The following is a 13320-nucleotide window of genomic DNA, read 5'->3' as shown; positions in this document are numbered from 1 at the left end:
ATTAGTTTCTGGCCGGGATCGGGCACGGAACACGAGCTCACCTTTACCAGAGGCACCCCGATGTCACCACATGCCGCTCACGTCCGCCTGCGAGAGCGCCTGTCCGCGATTCAGCGACTGTGACCGCTGGTTGTGCCGATGGTTGTGGTAGCGACTCGATCGCTGCAAAAGATGGAAAGAGGTTATTCGTTTTTAGGTTACTATTTTCGGATACTTCATATATTCTTTCCTTCATTTAAACAGTGCTCATAGGGTCATTCCACTTTAATCAGCTAAGACATACACTATTAATTCGATCTATATACTCTAAGAACTATATAGCTAAACAAAGAAAGTATCTCAACAACAATTTAATGCTCTAAATTTTCTTGAATTGCATATTGCGCCAAGGCGATCGATATAAACCTCGTGGGACGTTAAAAAAGTGTGGTAAATACCATCTTTAAGCTGCAATAAACTTGAGAGAGACTCAAGATATCTGCAACGCGGACCGCACAACAAGTTTCAGGTCTTTGGGTGCGCGTATCTGTGAGATTAAACCGTTGAAGCAACCCACGCCGCAGTTTATTATCATCAAGACGGCCAAAGAGGTGCGAACGCTGGTGCAGCAATATTTCCCCCTTCGTTGCCACAAAAGTTGTGTAGGTGTCAAAAACAAAAGCGATGCATAACTCAAGCCGAACGATGAAAAGCGGAAAATGTGCTTTGAAGTTTTCACGTTTGATTTTCTTGGCCACCTCTGCCGCCGATGAATTGCACTACCCAGCGGATGCAAAATCCGAGGTGAGTTGGAGCAGAATTTATTTTTATGTAGATTAAATTCTTATAAATATTCCCAGACTGGCCCATATGTCGGCCAGACTTGTTGTTCACTGGCACGGAAGCACATGATAGCGATATATGTATATATTTAGGTGATTTTATATATAGCTATTTTTGTTTACATCAGTTGACCCAGAGGGCGACACACACGGACACCTGTTTGTTGTTTCTTATGAATCGGTTTTGGCCATTCAGTTGCCGGCTTCCAAGCGATTCGAATTGCGGTTTACGGATCGGGGCTGACGAGATCTTGAAAAAGCCAAAACAACATCACAAATGCACGCCGCAAGCTCAACTGACTGAAAATCGAAATCCAAACGAATTTTCATCTCTGCCGATTTCTAGACTCTTTTTCCCAATCTCTTGGCGTCTCGAGAGCGCCCCATGCCGCCCACATATATATATGTATGTTTGCTTCCAAGCTCTCCGGCCGCTCGAGAGATCGGATCTTTGAAGAGATATGGTCGAGCAACATCTGCACATGCGATCATCAAGTGGACCAGCATACGACAATGGGCATGGGAACGTGAATGGGAATCCGGAGTGGTTATGGGAATGAAAATGAAATTGAAATGAGGAAAATGGGAAAATGGAACTGTCTTCTCGGACTGAGAGCAGTTCGCGTGCTTGCTGCACGTGTTGTTGTCTAATTTATTTTTAAATCAATCTACTCTCACCACTCGGCACCCTCATTAAAGTTGCAATTGGGATCGTCGGTCTGACACACTTTGGGGCGATGATCGACATATCGAAAGGGATCATCAAGTTGTTGACAATCTAAGGGGCTTTTCTTTTGATAGTTTCGGATTGATGATCTTTAGAGATTCTTGCTAAAATATATACATCTTTCCTGATTTTTGTTTGGGGAATTTTAAATTGATAGTCAACAAAACATATAGAATAGAAATTATCTATATTTCAGTATAGAACCCTTCAACCAAATAGAGCCATATGTTTGAGTTACTAAGATAACTCCTTAAATAAAACCTTTTACTCATAAAAATACTACTACTGCTGGTGAGTTTGGTGATTTGGGAATTTATGACTCTGTTATTAGTTTCTTTGCTTTGCTTTTTATAAATAATACACACCTCCACATGGCCCCAACCATCGGCGTTCATTTTGGCGGCTGCCTCGACACTTTCCTTGGCGCCCATTGTTTTGTTTTCGTTTTAGGATCGCGTTCAGTTTGGTTGGTGTTTTCCCAGGGAAATTGTATCGCCACACGCTTTGGCTCTGCTTCTTTTTTAGCCCCTAACCGCTGAGTGCTCTTTCAGGACTCCGAATTCAGGACTCTGGGCAGCTGTCAGATGTTATTTATTTTGGGCCCCAGCGGAGGACCAGGAGCGTCTGCGTTGTGAGGGCCGCAAGACTCGTGGGCCTGGAGACTCGGTTCAATGTATAAATATTGAGCGGATTGACGTTGACGTCGCTCCTGATGTCGCGAACACACGCACACACACACACTGGCGCAGGCACAGGACTCGCTCTCTCGTTATCCTTTTTGTTTTTTGTGTTTGCTGAGAGAGAGGGATGCTGTGGCCGTTGAAGGCGGCTTTCAATCGACTTTCGTCGGGTTGAACGCGGTGCTGACGTTGAAAGCAGTTAAATAATAGAACAGGAGCACGTCCTGCCCGTCCGTATGTGTGAGTGCGTGCGTGTGTGTGTGGTATATCCTGCTGGTATGTCCTGGCCTATATGGCGTATACGTATGTCGAGTGTATTATTTATGCAGCAGAATGTTCTTTGCTGATACTGCTGTTTTCTGCTGCTCCTCTGGAGAGTTTTACTCCTTTGTTTGTCCTTTATTTTTGCGTTGCGTTTTCCTCTTGTCAGTTTTTCACTTGGTGCTTATTAACGGTGCGTATGATTAACTTTTGTATAGCTTAGTTGATTTTATCTTTTGTAGTTAAGGATTTTCCTCTTGCTCTAGTGCCTGCGTTTAGGATTTAGTTTGAAATTTAGTTGCGGATCTGTTGTTTTATCCTGTGGCCTTTGATTTGGCAACGCCTTTCGCGGCCCACCGAAAAAATGTTCGTTTTTGGCCTGCTTTTTTCGTATGTTTTCGAAATCAATTTCGTTAATTAATAACTGATCACTTTTCACTTTATTTTTAGGAATTTTCGGTGCGTCTGAGTGCGATTTTCGACTGGAAATAACGAGATATTCCGTTTTTCGCCACGAAACCGAGAAGGATGAAGGCGCTGTGTATTTTCGTGTAGCCAAAATACCTACAAAACTTGACGAAGCCCAAACGAAATGTTTTCACTTGACGAAACGGGAGAGCAAAGCGGTGGCGAGAAGAGAAAGCGGGCAAGAGCGGAGAAAGAGAGCAAAGTAGAGCAGGAGATGAGCGTCGAATTACAGCGACAGCCGAAAATTGCTGCCCCTCCCCCTCTCCATCACTCCTCTTTCTTCTCCCACAGGCTTATATTTTAATTTCGATTTCTTTCTTGGTTTTCCGTCGTTATCCTTTATTTTGTATGCCCTCAGCCTCTGCTTCTTCTTCTGCCTCTGCTCCTGCTTCTCTCCCTGCGAGAGTGTGTGTGTGTGTGTGTGTGTGTGTGTGGGCTTAGCTTAGAGGTATGTGCAGTGGCTTCAACGCCCCCCTTCACCCCTCTCTTTTCGCTGCGTGTGTGCCTCAAAAAAGTTGCATAAATCACCACACCTTAATTTACTTAAATGTCTTTTCTTGTTGCGGAATGTTTGTTACTTGAATTTTACTTGATTAATTCATTTTCGTCTGCCTCGTGGGCGTTTTTTCCACTGGGGCTGAAAAGTATGCTACGCTTTTTCCGCTTTTTCAAATTACTTTTCTCAGGATTGTTGTTATTATTTCAGCTCGTTTATTTACTTAGTTATTTTCTATTTTTTTGTGGTGCTAGTTAAAAGCTTTATTTTGTTTAGATTAGTATTTTTTGGAAGCAAGAAAAAGCGACAAAACACAACCGTCGACGTCGACTTCGAAATTCGTTTTGAGTCGCTCAAATGCAGAGGGATGCTGCGACGCGGACTGCGCAGTCGACCGAGACGTCGCTGCAACTGTTGGAATGTGTGCCACACACACACACTCTTGCTATTTTTTTTGTTTTTGGGGTGGCTTAGCTCTTGTTGTTTTTGGCCTTTCCGTTACATGTGCTGCTGTGTGCGAAAGTTTTAATGTCTCCCCAATGCATATGTGTATGTGTGTGTGACTTGGCGTACGTGTGTGTTAATGTAATATTAATGTTATAATTTGCTAGGCGGAAAGGACAACGAACGTGCCGAGTTAGCGACATCAATAATGCAGCCAAAAAACAAAGGATAAAGGCCAGTGAATTTAAAGGGGACTTGGTGATAGGGCTGGTTTAGTGGTGTAGGGGGGTGGTGCCTATTCTTTTCCATCATGCCAATCAAGCGAGAAATTTCGCGATTAAAGGATCAAGCCCAGCGCCCCTCTGTTTTCCAACACTGGCAAAAGTTCTTGAACAGCACGTTTCCCGACAAAGTAAAAGTGAAAAGCAACATCAAAATTAATAAGTAGAAAGGATGCTGACGCCGGCGTCGCTGTCGCTGTCGGCAGTGGCAGCGGCCGCAGTAGCGGCAGAGGCAGAACCAAAGAGAGTAAAGGTTCTTATGCCCCTGCGCCAATTCAATATTTATCGAAGCTTTCGTTGAGTTAAAACAGCGACCAGCTGCAGCTTCTCTAACGGTAATTATTCGCTCTAGCCGCTTGCACTTCAAAGTTTTTAAGGGCTTAACAAATGTTTTTGCATATTTTGAATATAACAACTCGTTTTTAATCGCAAGAAATACTTAAAAATTATATTTTAAATGGGCGTGGCATCAAAGCTTGAGCCGCCCACTCGCGTCGGTTAAATACCGTTATCTCTTGCTGCCTCCAAAAGACGTCATTAGAAAACTGCAGTTTGCAGCTGACGTCGGCAGAGGCGGCAGCAGAGCTCCAGACGCACGTCACACAGTCTTGAAAAAAAAAACATATTTAAAAACAAAAAAGCCAGCTTTAAAGTTAACCAAAAGTCAAAAAGTAAAATATTGTATCTCGGCTCACAAATGCATTAATTGGCCGTCTATATGTACATATGTACATATGTGTGTACTTGGCTTTTGTTGTTGCGTAAGGTTTTTAGGGCAACTAGAGGGTGTGGTTTAGGGTTGCCAAAAACTAAAGGGCATTAAAGGCTAAGGGTTGACCCTCGAAAATAAATAAGACTGTATTTGATGGGAAAATAGCGCTAATATGTTTTAATCTGCCACTAAAACACTTCAACAAATATTTAATTGATGTTAAGGTTCCATTTTGAGAGGGTGTGGTTGCTGCGCAGCTTCCTCTGCTCATCCTTATTTAGGTGGCGTGGCAACCCTAACATCTGTTTTCCGGCCAACCTGCAATCTCTTGCACCTTTTTATCTCGATTCATGTTTTTATGAATGAACGGCCGCAAACATCAACAAGGGGAAAAGCTTTTTGCTGACAGCAAAACAACAAAAACGGGTGTGCTGAAAGCTATTGTGCCTTAAATCGTAACCTTATAGTTTATTAGACATAGGTTGTTATAAAATGATTAATTCTTTAAAATTAAATAAATATAGTCGTAAGAATTACAAGTTATCAGTAATCAATACTGCCTTTTTATTGTGTACCCAATTTGCTTGCAGAAAAGCAAATATATTTATTCATCTTTTTAATTAAATTTCATTAGTGTTAAAGCTTACTTACTTAATTAATATTAAGTATAATGCTTTTTAGCATAATAAGCGCGCAATTCAAAAAAAGTACTAGAAAATACCACAAAATGAACTAGTTTCCTATCGCACATCGCCCATCGATAGCTCAGTGTTGGTAAAGGCTACAAGGCATCTATCGATATCGGCCGAAGAGGAGGAAGCAATTTGCGGACTTGAGTTTGAAAATAAACATTTAAGTAAATAATAAATACTAGGAAATGCTGGAAACCGGTGGTGAGGCTGAGATGCTGGCCGGTTTCTCCAGTGCAGATGTTGGCCCCGAGGCGAAGGGTAACTATATAAACAGACCCAGAAACTGCGAAATTCCCACCGCAACTACACGATGTTATGTTAATATTTATCTGCAGAATATAATCTACTGCGCGCCGATGAGGAATACCGCAATGGCAATGTGGAGCACTCAATTTACTACCAGGTTAAAGCCCAGTTCCAGTCCACCGATCTGCGTTACCTTACCGAATCGGCGGAACTGGAAAATCAGCGTCCTACCTCAGAGGAACTGATCAAATCAGCCACTAAGCTGGAGAAAAAGGACTACAAAAGGTGGTATATCCTAACTTAGCGCGTTTAAAACTAATTACAAACATTATTCTTAGCAAAAAATTCCTGCAGAACATTATTAAGTACCTCCAGCAAATGGAGCAGGAGAAACCGGCAAAGAAGCCCATTAACGAAATACCGGAGTATCTGGACTTCCTGGAGGATGTGCAGGATCCTACAGAGGGTCTAACTCGCATTTCAGAGAAATGCAATAGTCTGCCCCAGGAATGGTGTGTCCTCCAGCTCTGCAAGAGCTTCAATCCCGCCACCACCTACTCCGTTTTCAATGAGATCATTGCCAGCGATGGAGCAATATATCTCACCCTGCTCCGACACTGTAGATCCCCCCAACTGGGACCTATTTGCCTGAGAATTTCCAGCGAAAATACGGTCAATCTCTTTCGAGAGTACAGCACTCTGGTGGAAAGATTTAGGCGAGTGGTAACCGTGGATCCGCTCAACATGAAAGGTAAAGAGGCTAAGCAAAAGTATTGGGAGGAGCTGAATGGTTTTGACACTTTTCTGCAAGTAAGTACTACATATTAATGTCAAAGTATCTTATCATCATTACTTTACCTCCTCCAGAAACTACTCGCCGACTTTCGGGACATAATATCTCCATATTCCTTTCTGTTCTTTGGCAAAAGATATGACTGCACTGTTGTCCAAAAGCAAATCAATGCCACATATACTCGTGTTGACGATTTTTGTCTGGTTAATCAATGGGGTAGCCACCAACGTGTTTTGCTTTCTCAAGCGGCCCTGCATGCCAACCGACTGGACACCGCAGATCTTAAACTCGTCTGCTATGAGCTGTCGAGCAACGAAAACGAGATCCAGTCGGCATACGAATTGCTCAAGGGATTGGCCAGCGACTGGACGGAAGTGGAGGAGCGCCAGCCCCTGGCGAGCAGAAGATTTCCCATCATCCTGGTGGTCGATGAGGTAGTTCATTTGAATTTTTAAACTATTATTTATTATACCATATTATTTATGTAGCGTCTAGACCACCTCCATTGGGAACAACTAGTCACAGTGCAGGAATTCTCCCGCGTCAAATCACTGCACTGCCTATGGCGCCTGTTCCAGAATCACAAATCAAACATAAAGCATGGCTACTACACAACAAATATTAAACGTGGCATGTGTGTAATAAACCCAGATGCGGATTTGGTCAACTCCGGCCGCAGGCTGCGCAGCTTTTTTGAGTACTGGCTCTCCCAATGGCAGCATCTTTTTGAAACCGTGCCCAAAGAGGAGGTGATGGTGAAACAGGCCCTACAGGCGGATTGCTTTGTGTAAGATATGATTGCAAGCGAACAATGGCATTCTAATACTTGTGGCTTTAATTTTAGATACGCAGGTCACGGTTCTGGGCTGCAGTACGTCAATGGTCGCATAATTTGCCGGGCTCGGGTACGCAGCGTTGTTTTTCTATTCGGCTGCGATTCCACACGCATGTTGGGCACGGGCCTGTACAGCGCATTGTATGGAGCCCATGATTATTACCACGGAGCTCTTTGTCCTTCGATAGTGGGCACTCTCATGCCCGCCTTGGATGGGAATATGGATACAGTTTCGGTGACAATATTGAGTCTTTGGTTGGCCCCGGGGGATAACAAAGTGATGCCGTGGACACATATTGATCGGGTGTCCTGGCTCAAAAATGGCATTATAAAAGGTAAGTTATTATTTATATTCAATTTAAGTGACATATTTAAGGATTTCTTCTGTTCAATTTAGGAAAAGAGGAAACCACGCCCACCATGAGCGATCAACCCAACTACCACCTGGGCAGCCTGTGCTCTATCCTATCTCTCGTACAGCAAGGAAAAGTGGAGCCGAATATCTACAACTGCTGCATTTACGTGTGTCGCGGACTTCCCGCATGGAATTTAGCCGTGGAAAAGCTGCCTTTGTAGCTAATTTCGTCATGGAGTCGATCTCCCTAAGCAAAGTTTAGCGTAAGAAACTGTGTACAATAATTGAATTTAATTGAACTACTTCATTCAAGTGGAAAGTGGTGCTCAAAGTTTGCATTAAACGTTAATTGTAACACTCAGAATAGTAAAAATAAACTAAACATTTATATTAGGAATAAATTCCAGGACACTTACCTTTTCTTAGTTTATTTGGAAGATTGAGTGATGTTTCCTTATGGATTTAGCACTTTAACTGAAGTGTCCTTTGTTTCGGTTAAGTTTTTAGTTTTAAGTAGGAGTTTTAAACATGTTTAGACTTTGTACATCGTGTTGTTGGAACTTTAAACCGTTTGAGAACTATTTAGATTAATTGATTTAGGTTAGAGTTTTCGTTTTCCTTAGTTGGAATCATGCCAGATACAGAGTACAGATTCATTCTTACATCTGCCTGTGCAAGAGTAGGGAGTGAAAAACATTAATTCGAGTACAAATCGCAATGTGGGTGAGGTAAAGTAAAAAGTGAAAGTGTGGTGCAAACGACAGTCAGAGAGAAAGATATTGAGTGGAGGAAACATTGAGAATTTATAAAAATGCAATATAATTGAAATGCGAGTGGGGATTAGCCTAAACCCTAGTCCACGGGGCGAATGTGCAATAATGCCTGAATGGCCAGAAACGCCCATCTATTTATTTACTCGCACTCGTACTCGGGCTTGTCGCCCAGTTTGCTCTCCAAAAACGCGACTCATCTCACCTCGTTCCCGTCCTCGTCCTCGGGTTGCCCTTTTGGCCAGAGCTTTTCCCCCACCGAACCTGCGGCGACCTCCAATCGCCCAGCATCGCATCTACTTGACCTACTAACGCCTGTCGCATTATGACACACATTCGTTAATTAGGCCCAACCCAATAACTTCTTTTCTTCCCAGCCATCTCATCATCGAGCACGCGGCGTATGCGTAATATGTGTGTGTTTTTCTTTTCTTTTTTTGTTATGGCCTCGATTTGCATGCCATAAAAAAAGGCACGCGGTGCAGACACACCTTGGCGCTTCCCTATTTTTATGATTTACCAATAGCTGGGATGGGCGGCCAGTGTCCTTCGTCCTTCGTCGCGGTGTCTCAATGCCGTGCCCATGCAGCGAGTTAAATCAAATTAGCACCCGTAGGGGCAGCAAATCCGAGGTGCATGCCATGCCACACCCCCAAAACACACACACACGCAAACAGACACACACACTCACACGTACGCGAGAATCGGGAAATCGAGAAATGGGGACAGGGAACAAGGAACAAGGACTTGGAACATGACAGGAGACAGCGTCAGAAGGAGGATATTACATAACAGGCGCTCCCCATGTAAATCTGGTTGTAAATTCCCAGTGTGTGTGTGTGTTTGTGTGTTGGTGTTGTTGTGCTCTTGTGTGTGGGTACGAGTGTGTGTGGTTTGGCCCAAATGAATATGCGATGACGTTGACGCTGCTCTTGTTATTGTTATTGTTTTCTGTCAGTGGATGCTGATGCTTTATTATTGTTTGCCCAGTTAAAAAGGTAATTTTCTGATTTTCTCTTAACCTTGAACTCTTAGTTTTCGCCAGCATTTTTTGTTTCCATATTTGTATATCTTATGCGTTGAAAAACTTTTTCATTTTATGCAAAAAAAAAAATTGTACAAACTTTTTCCGTTTACTTTGGGTAATTTTAAATTTTTTAATTGTATTTATTGGTTTTGGGGCTTGTGGGTTCTTGAAAATTTGTTGCTGAAACGCTTTGTTAACTTTGTTGAAATTCTTTTAGTTGTCTAAGTTATTGTTTTTGGTTAAGTTTGATGATTGGACTTGGGTGTCCTTTATTTTTGGGTCTTCATATTTTTCTGTGTTAAAATGTTGTAAATGTAAATTCCGCCGCGTTGCACACAACAATTCTCTGGCAGAGATCAACTGAGACTGAGCTCGACGCTGGCCTTAGTTGCATCCTTTTGGGTATCCTGCTCCTGCTTCCTTGGCGAAGGACAAAAATCGCGAGAGAGCGAGCCCGAACAAAATGTTGCAAACTAAACCACAACAAAAACAGCCAAAGGGCCAAGAGCCAAGAGGCAGAGAGGCAGCTAGAAAAAGAGAGTGAGAGAGAGAGAGCGAGCAAAAAAAGGCAGGACTTTCCCTTTCCCTGCTCCTCCTGGCCATGTCCTCGCCCAATCCGTTTGTTGTTGCTGCTGCTCACTCTGTTTCACTTTCTGGGGGTGGTGGGTGGCGGCTTCAGCGCCGGGAGGGCGGGTTTCAGGTTTCCAAGCTTACACAGTGATTCTGCGTTTTCATGGTGATTCCGTTTGTAGCTGTTTGTTGTTGCCCCAAGGAAAGCTTCATTGTTGTCAGTGGCCACGTGACTCGCGACCAGGACTTTCTTATCAGCACAGAGCTTTCAGTTTGCCCCCAGGGTGCAAAAGCTCCGATTTCAAAAGGCAGACCAAGGGATGCTCTCTAGCTTAATTCGTTTACTTGTACTCTAGTGAAAAACCTTAGCAACTATGGTTCCTAGAAAATAATGTTAAAATAGAAAATAAACTTAGGATAGGATGGTTTCCGGGCTGCGTCTCATCCCGCTAATATCTAAATGTAGTAGCTAGTTTTGTTGTACGTGGGTTTCTTTGATTTGATGCGTGTTTTTTCTTAGATTTCCATTTTGTACTTATCAACGAAGTTTGTAACTTCCAACTACCAGTCCATGGTCCAAGGACTTCCTAGGTGGCCTCCTCGCTCTTCTCTTGGGCTGCACTGCTGCTGCTATTGTTGCTGTTTCTTTTGCTATTACTGTGGCTTTGGGTCTGCGAAAGGATATGGGCTTAGTCCTCGAAATGGGGCTGGGTAAGCGTAGAGGAGCACTTACCACATTTTTGTGCGGGCAGTCGGCGTGGAGATGGTCTTCTCCACGGCAGCGATGACAGCGCTTCGGCTGAGGACCCAAGGCGCATTCGGAGGCAATGTGGTTGGCGAATTCGCCGCAGTTGTAGCAGCGCATGCGGCGAGTCCGGCGATTTCTGTTGGGTGGTTGGTGGGTAGGTGGTGAAAATGGGGAAATTAGTTAAAGGATTGGGTATGAGCTCACATTCGTGGCCTGTAGGTGCTGCCTTGGCAGCTACCGCCATGCCTGCTGGACACCCTGGTGGCCTCCAGTCCGCGCGACGTGCGCTGGCACTCGAACTCCACCTCCTCCTGCTCGCCCAGTGATCGGAAACCTGACATCTGGATGACGCTCTGTGTACATACGTTTAAAATAAGAATTATAGTAAATTATTATACCGATTTTCCATAATCAACATTCTACTAATGGATAGTACATAAGACTGACCTTGTATCAAGGTAAGAACTTATTTTCACCCAAGCAAAGAGTACCCACCTGATGGACGAACACCTCCTGGCCGCCGTCGTTGGGTGTAAGGAAGCCCCATCCCTTGGCCACGTTGAACCATTTGCATTTGCCCAGCCGCACACAACCGCATTCATCGGTGGGACTCACAGGATCTGTCGGATTCGCTGGAGGGAATAGAAAATGAAACTTGAGTTCGGAGCCCAATTCGATATCCTGTCTGGGAATCCCTCTGTTCAAGGTTTTGTTATTCAAATGACCAAGCGGCAGATAGGCAGCTGAACAACATTCATCCGTGTCCTTGCCCCATTTGCCGCGAGGCAAGTTCAACTTGGGTTAGGTTCTTCTCTAGCCCTCCACGTCCCCATCCCAACGCCCATTGAGGGCAGAAAACAGGTTTCGTTGTTATTATAAGAAATATTCGGAAATAAGTGAACGAGCGGCGCGGCGGAGTGGATTCATTCCATTATCTAAGCAGGGGCTCATCTCACTCACACACTCGCACCAGCCCATATCCATTTGTGCTGGCTCATTCATTCATTCATTCATAAATTGTTTTCACTGCGCTCGCTCCCATTTCGCTGGCAGCTTATCTATGTATGTCTGTATTTCTCGAAGTGGGCCCTAGTACTTGAGTACTCGTAGTATCGCCCCGATGCCCAGATACTCGGAATGCACTCTCATGCTGCTCTGGCTTATCTGGATCTGGAATCAAAATTTTCATTTTCGGGGGTTGCGCTGGCATTTCTAGGTCGTTGTGCTGCTCAAGCATTTTCTTACTCATTTCCAGCGAGAACGTGAATGGACTTTTAAGATCATGGAAATTCTTTTGCGTCTGATAAGAAACCCAATTGAATGAAAATATTTCAGTTTGCTCAAACCACCACCAGCATTACACGATTATCCTTTTGGATGGTTGGGTGTCCTTTTCCTTTTCTTATAGGTAAGCCGCAAACTGGTTTGCCCGTTCAATTAGCTTTGTAAGTCTCGCAGATCTAATGCCTGAAATGCATTGAGGCGAGGATAATCCTCAACTGGACTGCCTGTGTCCTTGATCCAAGTGTGATGGTAAGTCGGTCAACGTTCGGGGGTTGATGACACCTCCGTGTATATAGAAAACCCCCAATTTGCCAATAAAAAATCAAATCAGCGAATGGCAAAAACACAACAGAAACCGAGAAAAACATACGCCAGCGAAAAAGAACTGCGCAGTATATAAAAAAAACCAGACAAAAACAGAAACCAAATATTAGGGCGATCGCACAGCCAATCAGCAATCAGTTTGATAAGATTTCCTATTGAATTTGTTGTCGCTTTTTTTGGAACACAAAACACGTTTGTTGTGGGCAGCGGGGAATGTGGACGTTCGTGTGACGTTCATGCATTAGCTGGAAATTAGTTTCACTCTACTCCATATTCTAAACAAACCTGATGAAGTGGAACTCTGGCTGGTGGTCCTCCTTTCCAAGCCGTTTTCCAGCTGTAGGTTCTCCATGCTGACTTCTTGGGTTTTTAGTTTATTTTTCTTAGTTTGGAATCCACTTCAATTGTTTGATTTTCGTTTTGTTGTTTGATTTAATGTTGCTTAGAACTTCACTGCAAATGCATGCTTTTCCTGCCAACGAACAGACATGTGGCCAAAGATCCGTATCTGTATCTGTATCTTTCACTGCCCGCACTCACACAGCTACAGCACTTTCTCGATTTTTTGGGTTCAACGAAGGGGAAATTTGGAAAACGCTGCCGCTGCGCACGACGCACTTCGTCACACTGACTCCGCGTTGCGTTTGACTATTTCTAGGAAGGTCGCAGCAGGCCCGAAAAATATTTAGCTCAGTATCTTGAAAACAATATTCGACTCTGCGCTTGTGTGTGTGCTTGGTGTGTCGGTGAGTGAGCGTGGAAAACGCCGAGCCGAATGTTGAGTGA

At 43.8% G+C, this 13320-nt stretch overlaps 3 protein-coding genes across 4 annotated transcripts; 1 reads left to right on the top strand and 2 right to left on the bottom strand.

The window, feature by feature from the left end:
* Positions 1-41: 41 nt before the first annotated feature.
* Positions 42-3818, bottom strand: LOC6736902. 2 transcript variants are annotated; one of them, XM_016170902.3, is made up of 3 exons: positions 3491-3818; positions 1914-2971; positions 42-162 (listed from the first exon to the last, which is right to left on the bottom strand). In XM_016170902.3, exons 2-3 carry the CDS (start codon positions 1977-1979, stop codon positions 64-66), a joined length of 165 nt encoding a protein of 54 aa, XP_016030550.1. In that variant the 5' UTR covers positions 1980-2971; positions 3491-3818; the 3' UTR covers positions 42-63. The 2 variants fall into 2 exon arrangements, with proteins under 2 accessions (XP_016030550.1, XP_039149801.1); XM_039293867.2 differs by lacking the exon at positions 3491-3818 and having other exon boundaries at positions 1914-3059.
* Positions 3819-5653: 1835 nt separating this feature from the next.
* Positions 5654-8213, top strand: LOC6736901. The gene is made up of 7 exons (XM_002083718.4): positions 5654-5840; positions 5918-6113; positions 6167-6638; positions 6696-7055; positions 7110-7408; positions 7466-7791; positions 7854-8213. Exons 1-7 carry the CDS (start codon positions 5768-5770, stop codon positions 8030-8032), a joined length of 1905 nt encoding a protein of 634 aa, XP_002083754.1. The 5' UTR covers positions 5654-5767; the 3' UTR covers positions 8033-8213.
* A 2286-nt stretch (positions 8214-10499) lies between these two features.
* On the bottom strand, positions 10500-13209 carry LOC27209473 (protein lin-28 homolog). Its single transcript, XM_016184898.3, has 5 exons — positions 12820-13209; positions 11422-11558; positions 11131-11279; positions 10912-11062; positions 10500-10849 (listed from the first exon to the last, which is right to left on the bottom strand). Exons 1-5 carry the CDS (start codon positions 12884-12886, stop codon positions 10766-10768), a joined length of 588 nt encoding a protein of 195 aa, XP_016030549.1. The 5' UTR covers positions 12887-13209; the 3' UTR covers positions 10500-10765.
* Between the last annotated feature and the right edge of the window lie 111 nt (positions 13210-13320).

Source organism: Drosophila simulans, chromosome 3L, assembly GCF_016746395.2.
Source record: "Drosophila simulans strain w501 chromosome 3L, Prin_Dsim_3.1, whole genome shotgun sequence".
NCBI classification, from domain to species: Eukaryota; Metazoa; Arthropoda; class Insecta; order Diptera; family Drosophilidae; genus Drosophila; species Drosophila simulans.
Note: the sequence above shows the minus strand (reverse complement) of the source record. Positions and strands in the feature narration are given on the sequence as shown.